Source organism: Myotis brandtii, unplaced genomic scaffold (genome assembly GCF_000412655.1).
Source record: "Myotis brandtii unplaced genomic scaffold, ASM41265v1 scaffold23, whole genome shotgun sequence".
Classification (NCBI taxonomy): Eukaryota; Metazoa; Chordata; class Mammalia; order Chiroptera; family Vespertilionidae; genus Myotis; species Myotis brandtii.
Window position 1 is genome coordinate 5,020,960 of NW_005358649.1, and position 10,995 is coordinate 5,031,954.

Consider the following 10,995-nt stretch of genomic DNA (forward strand, 5'->3'; position numbering starts at 1 on the left):
AGAGGAAGGGAGAGGGAGAGAGAGATAGAAACATCAATGATGAGAGAGAATCATTGATTGGCTGCCTCCTGCACGCCCCCCCACTGGGATCAAGCCCACAACCTGGGCATATGCCCTGACCGGGAATCAAACTGGTGACCTCGTGGTTCCTAGGTTGGCGCTCTACCGCTGAGCTACACGTGGCTGGGCAGATTTTTTTTAAAGTCACTTTGTTTGTGTTTGTTGTTGTTATTGTTTCGTTTGGTCGTTTTATAATTGTAATCAATGAGTGTGCTTGTGAATTTAGTTTGGTATACTTCCAGAACTGTTGATATCTTTCTTAATATATTTTTATTGATTTCCAGAGAGGGAGAGATAGAAACATCAATGATGAAAGAAAATCATTGATTGGCTGCCTCTTGCACAACCCCCACTAGGGATCGAGCTGTAACCCAGGCATGTGCCCTGACCGGAAATCAAACCATGACCTCCTGGTTCATAGGTTGACACTCAACCTCTGAGCAACACCAGCCAGGCTTAAAAATTCACTTTGGAATAAAAAGTGTAGGTAATTACTATTATTTTTTATTTTTGTAAATCAATCAAAATTATACCCTTTTTTGGTCAGATCAACAAAAAATGTATTTTTTTGGTGTGCCACAGAATTTTAGGAATTAGTTTATGGGTGCCATGGGATGAAAAAGGTTGAAATGGCTGCTTTATGTGTTTACTGCTATAAATTTCCCGCTGCTTTCACTGCATCTCACAAGTTATGGTATATAGTGTTTTCATTTTCATTCGTCTCTAATTATTCTCTAATTTCACCTGTGATTTCTTCTTTGATCTGTTGGTTATTTAAGAGTGGTTGCCCTAGCCAGTTTCTCAGTGGTTAGAGCGTCGGCCTGCAGACTGAAGGTTTGATTCCAGTCAAGGGCACGTACCTTGGTTGCTGGCTCGCTCGGTCCTCAGAGCTGGTTGGGGCATGTGCGGGAGGCCAACCAAGCAATGTGTCTCTCTCTCTCCTGCTCCCCCCCACTCCCTCTAAAAATCAATGGAAAAATATCCTCAGTGAGAATTAACAACAAAAAAATGTATTGAAACTTGTTTGTGGCTCAACAAATGGTCTATTCGTGGAGAGTCTTATGTTCACCTGCAAATGTGTATTCTGCTTTGCTGGGTGTTTTGTACATATTTACTAGGTCTAATTGGTTTATATTTTGTTCAAGTCCTCTGTTTCCTTGCTGATCTTCTGCCTAGATGTTCTGTCCCTTATTACAGCTGAGGCAAGCATTTTAGTGTTTGATTGGATGACAAAAAGCCTGAATTTTACATTGTTGGGTTCTGACGTGGGTTTTATGCCTCTAAATAGTGCCGGACTTTGTTCTTGTGTACAATTAAGTTACTTGGGATTACTTGGAGCCTCCTGAGGACTCTCCCCAGTGCCCCATATATCACAAGGTATTTACACTCTGGACAGTGGAGACACAAACTATCCCCAGCATTCCGTGAGCTCTGGAGATTGTTTCCTTACTGTTTTCCAGTAGTTCTTTCCCTGGCTTTGCCTAGGTCCTGTCACCATCTACGGATCAAAACTCAGCCAAAGACTGAAGGGGAGCCCTCTGCAGATCTCCAGAATGCACGCACGCTGGCGTGCACGCCTCTACTGCAATATACACTCCGTCCGCCTGTCCCACACAGCTCCCTGCTCTCTGGTCCTCTGCCCTGCAATTCTTGGTCTTCCCGAACTCTTCCCTGTGTTTTAGCTCCTCAAGCCTGGGCTCTGCTCCGGTCCCTCCTCCCTGCATTGCAGCCTATGAACAGCCTCATGGCCCTCCATAAACTGCAACAGAAGGGCTGCTCCCATTTGCTTCCATTCTCAGGGATCACAGGCTGCTGCCACCTGTCATTCAGCGTCTAAAAGCCACTGTTCACATATTTACTTGTTTGTAAAGGAAGGGTATGTGTTATCGCTGCCTAACAAACCTCCCCTGACAGTTTCTGAGGTTCCGCAATCAAGGAGAAGCCTAAGCTGGGTGGTTCTGGCTCAGGATCTCTCGTGAGGTTGCAGTCAGGGGTCAGGGGGTCAGGGGTCAGTGGGCCAGTGGGCCAGGGCTGGGAGCCTGAAAGGGTGGGAGATCTGCTCCACAGAAGGCTCAGTCACACACTGAGGCCACAGGCCTCAGCGCCTTGTCAGCTGTTGGCAGGAGGCCTCAGTTCCTCGCCACGTGGGCCTCTCCACTGGGCTCTTCCCAACATGGCAGCTAACACTCTCAGAGAAGTTGACTATTTTTCAGTCCCCTAAGTGCGGGCTGCTTCCTGTGGCTTCAACAGAGATGGGCGGACTGTAGATCCTACTCCACAACCAGACTTGGAGAGAAAAATGACTCAGAGTGAGTAGCAGCAGGTTGTAAGAGAAAACAATAGAGTTCCTGTGCCTGCGGCAGGAAAGGGGAGGAGAGCAGCAGCTGACTGGTCTCAGGAAAGGGTCAAGCTCCATTCCCCCAAACAGACCAACCTGAACGTCCACCTTTCCCCCCAGTCTCCAGAGCCAGGCAGCAATAGCAACAGCGACATGCACACGGTGACAACATACTAACACCAAGCACAGCAGCAATAGTCCCAAGACCAGCACTAAGCATTTGCCTTTGTCACCTCAGCACAATCCTGTGAGATGGGAATCATTAGCTCTACACTCCAGGCCTGTGTTTCCTGAGGCCCTGAAGGGCAGACACACTTTACAGTGCATCTTGGTGCCACTTTATTCTCCCAGTGTAACCCCGGGCTCCCTCCACCCTGCAGGGGGCACTAAAATTCTGCTCCGTCCTGCCTGCTCTCCACTCCACTCGATCAGGCCTGAGCGCTTCCTCTTAGAGTCCATGTTCCCAGCACCTACTACCAAACCTCTTTAAAAGAAACCATTAAAAAAAACAAAACAAAAACAAGCCGAAACCGGTTTGGCTCAGTGGATAGAGCGTCGGCCTGCAGACTGAAGGGTCCCAGGTTCGATTCCGGTCAAGGGCATGTGCCTGGGTTGCGGGCACATCCCCAGTAGGAGATGTGCAGGAGGCAGCTGATCGATGTTTCTCTCTCATCGATGTTTCTAACTATCTCTCTCCCTTCCTCTCTGTAAAAAATCAATAAAATATATTTTTTTAAAAAAAACAAAAAACCTATGAACCAAGACCTCTTTTATTTATTTTAACTTTTAGCATTTTTTCTTTTTAATCAGACCTCTTTGAATCCCCTGCTCGGGGCTTTCCCGATGCCACTGCTGCCTAATATAGACTCCCCAACCCTGCAGACAGCCGCCCTGTCAAGTGTGCCTCACCAACTAATCCCCAAAAATGTGCCCCACGTCAGCCACTCGATTTAACATATTATTTCACAGCACATGTGCCTTCTTCATTTATATTTGCTACAACTTCATGGTAAGATGGGTTTCCTCTCCCCCAGGGACTTACAATTAATCATCAGGGAGAAAGGCCAAAACTATACCAAACTCCTACAGAGGTTTTCATTAGTTAATTATTGAATAATAAATTAAGAAATATATAAGGCAATGATTATAAATAGTAGCTCACAATATTCTCAAGGGGGTATAATCAAAAGAATTTTATTTACAAAGAAAAAGAAAAACAGAGCAGTGGACACAAATAAGCAATTCACAAAAGACAAATCCAAAAGAACCAATATATGCAAATCATAGGAATGCAAATTAAAGTAACACTTTTTGTCAGACAAATTGGCCAACATTGAAAATGTGTCAAGGATGTAAGGAAACAGGCATTCTAATAAACTTTTAATAAATGAGATTTTGTATTTTTAGTATTTTTGCATTAAGTATCTTTAAAATCTACATACCCCTTTGACTAGTATTTCTATTTCTAATACTTAATTACAAGAAAATAATGGACCAAGGACTACAGATGTAAAATTACATGGCACTAATTATAATATACAATCTGTCCAACAATAAGGGTTTGACTAAATAAATTTTAGTACCTCCAAACTATGATTATGAACTCACTTCAGAATATTAGGTGCTGTATACACATATTTTTTAAAACAACATATATTCACACAAAAACATACCTGCGTAGAAAAATATCTAGAAGTATACACCCCAAAATATTAGCAGTGATAATCTCTGTAAAAGAATAGTGGAATTATTTGTGATTTTTTTTTCTCTTTGCTTATTTGTACCACTTAACTTTTCTACATGAGTTGCACATGGATCACAACACACACTCCAGACAAAAGTCAAATTGAGGAGCACAAATTTAAAGGAAAAGTGTCATTATTCTAACAGAACATGATCATTCCCAAATTCCTAATAAGAATAATGTCAGGCAGGGTTAATTTTTTTTTTAAAAAAAGTCAAATAACTTAGTATTCAATAGCCTAGGTTTTAATTAGTACCAGAAACACACCCAGGAGGATTTGTTAGTACTCTTCAGGCATTTTAAGACAACAAAAGGACCTCCCAAATAAAAATTGAGTCCTAATCCTAAAGACAGTGCTGAGATCACATAATAAAAACCTCCACTGCTCCAAGTGGAAGGTCGGCCTCCATCGCCTTCTGTTACATTATCTCGGGAATCCTCTGCAGGGAGAGCGGTCACCGTGAAAACGAGCAATGAGTGGAAGGTCGGCCTCCATCGCCTTTTGTTACATTATCTCAGGAATCCTCCTCTGCAGGGAGAGCGGTCACCGTGAAAACGAGCAAACATAAAATCACTCAGAGGTTGAAGAATCCAGTATAAGAGAATAAGAGAAAGTCTTCTCTATAGCTTCCGCAATCCAAATGAGGGTAACTCTTCCCTTCAGGCTGGAACATTTGGGGGGACAACACTTAGTCGATAGCAAGAGAGGCTCCTGAAGTGAGTCCGCAATACATGTCTACGACAAGCAAAGCGCGCACGGCCGCAGGCAGTGGGGACGATCTCTAGCCAAAACCCAAGGACCCGCTGTGGCCATGCAGATGGTCGCTTAGGAACCACTCCTCGTGCCTGACTCAACATGACCAGCAGCATGGACAGTTAGCAAATCCTGAGTGGGACTCACCTATGAACGCTACTTTTCAGTGATGTTGACTGGCACAAAATGATCAATTCCATCTGTGTGCAGCAGAATATAAAACAAATTATTCTAATCGGACCCCTAGCATTAAGGGCAGGTGTCCACATGGTCGTCTAGAGGCAACTTCACACGGACAGCACAGTTTGCCGCCATGTCTCAGAAGCTCCGTGAACGCATGCAGTAGGGATTCACCGCCTAAGCACAGTGCAGCTCTGAAATGCCTTTAACCACTATCAGTGATGGCTTGGATGAAAGCAGTATTTATTGCACGAGAAAATTTTCCAATGCCAGGAGAAAATCAAAGAACAACTTTGCAGAAGGGAGAGATTTTACATTAATGGCATTTGTGTAAAGCAAGCGTCATCTAGCCCCAGAACGAACAACACCATTATGTGGTTGCTGTTAAAAAGAATGCAGATACCCTCGCTTTCATCACAACCCTTGCACCGTTCATCCACTCACTCAGCAAATAGATGAACACTATCCCCAACAAGAACTACTAGGACCTGAGATACAAGAGTAAGCAAGCAAGGTCACTAGCTCCAGGGAGCATTTGGCTACAGGATATCTAATAAACAGACATTAAACAACTAATGACATATTTAAATGTCAAGGAAATGTCAGGATGTCATTCAATAGAAGGGCAGGCAGGGTGCCCGGAGAGCAAATACTAGGCCGATGGGAGAGGCCGCGCGCAGGGGAACAGCGAGGTCAGGCAGAGGTGCTCTCGCAGAGTCCCTGCGGTGGGAATGACCCTGCCCCGTGAAGGAACTGAAACAGCCTGGGAGAACTGAAACAGTGAGACTGTTTCTTGGGCACGTGCTAAATCTGAGATGTATAAAGACATCCAAGTTAAGAGATCAGGCCAGTCACTGCTATGTGACTCTGGAGCTGAGAAGAGGTCGAGACCAGGAGTAAACTTGGAAGTCATTAGAGACGGCGTGTGGTGCACAGGAACGGGGCATGTCCTGGGCAAGGTAAGCAGGTGGGGTGGGGGGAGGGGAGGGAGACCTGCATTACTTCCTCAAATCACACACAAAAAATTACTTTTGCAATCGAATTTTGCCATCTAGCCCAGCTGGTGTGGCTCAGTGGTTGAGCATTGACCTATGAACCACGAGATCATGATTCAATTCCCAGTTAGAGCATATGCCCAGGTTGCGGGCTTGATTCCCATTGTGGGGCATGCAGGAGGCCGCCAATCAATGGTTCTCATCATTGATGTTTCTATCTCTCTCCCTTTCCCTTCCTCTCTGAAACCAATAAAAATATTTTTAAAAGAAAAAAAAATTTTTGCCATCTAAACTTCTCTCTTGATTTGCAAACGTGAAATAAAGTGCTTTCTAATACTACAGTTACGATACAATAATTTTTTGCCATCTAAACTTCTCTCTGGATTTGCAAACATGAAATAAAATAAAGTGCTTTCTAATACTACAGTTACGATACAATGCCCGATTTGTTCAGAAAGGATAAGATTAAGGGTATAAAGTTCTTGGAGAAATGCCAAGACCCAAGAAAACTATTTCTTTCAGTGAATCTAAGGCATGCTAAGTTGTCATTTATTTAGCAGAGCACTTCCTTCTCGCCTTTTCCAGTGCCCTAGAAAGGAACCTTTTTTTAACACACCGATACGACCACTTCACAAGATTTGTCACTAGAAGTGCTTGCAGTCCGCAGAACTGCCACCGACGGAAGACGGATCACAATGGTCAGCATTCTGAACACGCCAACTCGTCCTGGAGGGACGCGACATCAAAAGGAACCAGCAAACCTGCCAAGCCCGCTCAGTGCTCCTGAAAGTTATCACCACTCAGGATTACCGCTGTAATCCTCAAACAGCCTGCCCTGCACGGCCGCCTGCGAAGAAGAGCTAGCGTGTAACTGCTCTAGGAAGCGGTGGTCAGGTTATGGTTACAGAAAAGCCAGGTAAAAACGTGCCACGGGGTATATGGCCCAAGCACCACATTCGTATGACAGGCCTCAACACAAACTCACCTGGTTGATTTGAAGCATGTTAAAGCAATATGGACCCAACTGCTGGATCCCTCACGGCTCCAAAATCTGGAAAATGGAAACGGAGAAATAAAGTTGAGCTTAGTTGGTGAATCCAAGGATTAGCACTTGTAACACACATCCCTGATCAAAATCAGATATAAAATGGACAACTCTCTAGGTCTAGGACGATAAACATGTTCTCTATCTGCAACGCCCAGTTCGGTAGCCTCTAGCCCAGGGGTGGGCAAACTTTTTGACTCGAGGGCCACAATGGGTTCTTAAACTGGACCGGAGGGCCGGAACAAAAGCATGGATGGAGTGTTTGTGTGAACTAATATAAATTCAAAGTAAACATCATTACATAAAAGGGTACAGTCTTTTTTTTTTTTAACCAAGAAAGCAAATTTTTACTTTTCTTTAATATTAACTGAAATTTACATAAGCACATGTGGCTAGTGGCTACCATTCTGGACTGCGCAAATCTAGGCTGAATAAAGTGCCCCTCCCCACCCCACCGCCCCTCCCCCGGTTCTAGAGTTCTAAGACAATTCCAGCAAAAGTGAAACTTAAAATGATCTAAAAGTTTATATTTAATATATACTACCCCATCTCTAACATATACTAAGATTAATATTTAATATCCCCTCCGCTTGCTCCAATAAGGTGTTGAGGCTTTGTTCCCATCCCCTATAAGATAAATTAAGCCTAAAGATGCAACACACACGTATTCTCTCAGTTTGGCACAAGAAAGAGTACACAGTAAGGTTACCTACCTGGAGACTTTTGTTTGTGGTTTTATTATCACCATTATAAAAACAGCATGCACATTAAAATTTCACATAAACGGACTGACAGAAGTCAAAGGGGAGGGGGAGAGGAGGGACTGGATGAAAGAAAGTGAAGAGATTAGGCAAAGAGCATATAAACATAACCCATGGACACAGACAGCAGAGTGGCGAAGGCCGGGGGAGGGGGGGCTGGGTGGAGGCAGACATGGGGGAAACGGGGACATCGGTAAGAGTGTCAACAATAAAAAAAATTTTCTCATGAGATTTTCCAAAGGAAAATCACCGATCCTGACACATCCCAGTGTTACATTCAAATGTGTTTCCTTCTGGATCGGACCTCACCATGGTGGGATTTCTTTTCATGTGGCAAATTTCTTGTACACTTAACTTTAAAATATAGATACCAAAGAAGGGCAACAACACAAACTTATAAACAAATAAATCATGGGATCTTTTAACGGTAAGTTTACATAAAAAATAAATTATGGCCCGGCCAACGTGGCTCAGTGGTTGAGCGTCAACCTATGAACCAGGAGGTCACGGTTTGATTCCCAGTCAGGGCACATGCCCGGGTTGCAGGCTCGATCCCCAGTGTGGGGCTTGCAGGAGGCAGCCGATCAATGATTCTCTCTCATCGTTGATGTTTCTATCTCTCTCCCCCTTTCCTCTCTGAAATCAATAAAAATATATTTTTAAAAAATAAATTATGTACACAGCCCCCCAAAAAAATTTACCTAAAAAGCAGTAAGTTTTTATATACAAAAGTTGTATAATTTATACTTGTGTATAAACTTTTATGCTGTAAAATTTTAATATTGAACTTTCCCTCAGAAGCAAAGGTTCTTGAGAAACACATATACGCACAGATACATCATATTCACACACATATATACACACACGCCTATTATAAATGTGTGTGTACGTTTGCCTATCATTTTTTTGAAATGACAAACCGGGGTCAATTCTAAATGACTTTGGAGGTTTTCAATCTATTTCTTACAATAGTGACCTCAGCATTTTATAGCTTACAAGAGAATCATATGTTATAGAAACAGCCCAAGGCCTGAGCAGCCGTGCATTTGAGATTGAGTCCGAGCTCTTCAGGAGGTGACCTTGTGAGCCTTGGTAAATTACTAAGCACTTTGTGTATCTTTGGGTTCTTTTTCTTTCATATCTTTTTTTTTTAAGTCTTTACAAAATAAAGTCCTTGTAGCTGGCAGCCTCTAACAACTGGACAACAGCAGTTATAACGACATATAGCTGCTCTGTGTCTCTCACCTGTCTGCTCAGAAGGGAGCCAGCTCACAATGCGAGCTGCCCAGTGGAGAGGCCCACCTGGCAAAGGACTGAGGGAGGCCACCAGCCCTAAAGAAACTGAGGCCTTCCGCCCAGTTCCCTCCTGGGAAGTGAATCCTGCCAAGAGCCACAGGAACCAGCTTGGAAGCAAATCTTCCCCCAGTCGAGCTTTCAGCTGAAACTACAGCCCCAATGACGGCTTACCTGTAGCTCATAAGAGACCTGGGCCACAGGCACCCAGATAAGCTGTACCCAGATTTCTGAGGTAATAAATGTTTTAAGCCCTTAATTTCTGGCATAGTTTGTTATGCAACAATAAATAAGACAGTTTGGTTCAACTCTAAAATTCTATAACCCTATGGTGCTTCAGGTATTAACTAACATATGTAAGTAGGCCAAAAAAGAATTAATTCCCTGTGCAAAATTAAAAAGTGGCGAATTATAAAACTTAAACATGTATATTTTATTCAAAAGATAAAATCATTAAAATGTGTGGCATTACTCAAATGATATTAAAATATACTAGCGATAACTAAAAATACAGACCCATCTGATTTTCATTTTTTAATTGGGAAAAATTCATTTGGAAGTTAAAATGTAAATGAACTACCAAAAGCATCTCAGTGATTTCATGTGCCTTACTTCCTAGAATGTAACATTATTTGGTAAGCACTCACCCAAGTTGAGAAATCCCATTTTGTTTTTATTTAATGTAAACCTCTACAGCTTACAAATGCTTATCTTTAGAGCCTATGTCATTCTTCAGTATTCGAATTTGGTACCACTGGTGGCTGATTCCGAGCAGTAGGCACAGTAAGATACAGGGGTACCTTTTTTTTAAAAAAAGTTCTAATCTTCTGATATAAAAAGGTAGTTTTATAAAGAAAAAATGAAAGCATCACCCGATCTGGCCGGGCTCAGTGGATAGAGCACTGGCCCTCGGACTGAAGGGTCCCGGGTTCAATTCCTGTCAAGGGCCCATACGAAGATTGCAGGCTCGATCCCTGGCCCTGGTTGGGGTATGTGCAGGAGGCAACCAATCGATGTCTCCATGTTTCTCTCTCTGTGTCTCCCCGCTCCCTTCTACTCTCTCTAAAAATCAATGGAAAAATATCCTCAAATGAGAATTAAAAAAAAAAAAAAAAAAAAAAACAGCTGGGTGGCTCAGCATCCACCCAGGAACCAAGAGGTCGTTGGTTCCATTCCCAGTCAGATTCTCAGTCAGGGCACAAGCCCAGGTTGCAGGGTTGCGGCTGGATCCCTGGTGGAGGAGTGTGGGAGGCAGCCAATCAATGATGTTCCTCTCTCTCATTGATGTTTCTATCTCTCTATCCCTCTCCCTTCCGCTCTCTAAAAATCAATAAAAACATTAAAAAAAAAAAAAGCACCTATTTGCTTAAAATGGACCTGGCAATTTTAAATATTCTGCAATCCTTTTCTTCACAATAATAATATCAAAATCTGTATACATTAAAACATGAAACTAATATCCATCACAGCACCTGAGAGGTAACTGGGTCACATTCGGAACCTATTCTTTTTTTTTTTTAAATATATTTTATTGATTTTTTACAGAGAGGAAGGGAGAGAGATAGATAGTTAGAAACATCGATGGGAGAGAAACATCAATCAGCTGCCTCCTGCACATCTCCCACTGGGGATGTGCCTGCAACCCAGGTACATGCCCTTGACCGGAATCGAACCTGGGACCCCTCAGTCCGCAGGCCGATGCTCTATCCACTGAGCCAAACCGGTTTCGGCAGGAACCTATTCTTTTTCACAAACAAATTCTATTAAATTTACATCAATATAAAATTTATGATTCACAACTATACTGTGGACAATTCAAAATGCC

The 10,995-nt window shown here is 43.0% G+C and overlaps 1 protein-coding gene across 9 annotated transcripts in view; it reads right to left on the minus strand.

Annotated features, from left to right (window-relative positions):
- STAU2 (staufen double-stranded RNA binding protein 2) overlaps window positions 1-7,145 on the minus strand; it is a 220,675-nt gene extending 213,530 nt beyond the window's left edge. For 2 of the 9 annotated variants that reach the window (XM_014539844.1, XM_014539848.1), the window contains exons 1-3: window positions 7,057-7,130; window positions 5,044-5,096; window positions 4,072-4,126 (exon numbers count right to left, since the gene is read on the minus strand). Coding sequence is in view for 2 of the 9 variants with exons in the window: in XM_014539847.1 (XP_014395333.1) it covers window positions 7,057-7,074 (18 nt within the window). In the remaining 7 variants the exon portion in view is untranslated. Of the gene's footprint in view, window positions 1-4,071; window positions 4,127-5,043; window positions 5,097-7,056 lie in introns of all 9 variants that reach the window. The other 7 variants (XM_014539847.1, XM_005866375.2, XM_014539842.1 and 4 more) reach the window with 6 other exon arrangements.
- Window positions 7,146-10,995: the final 3,850 nt, after the last annotated feature.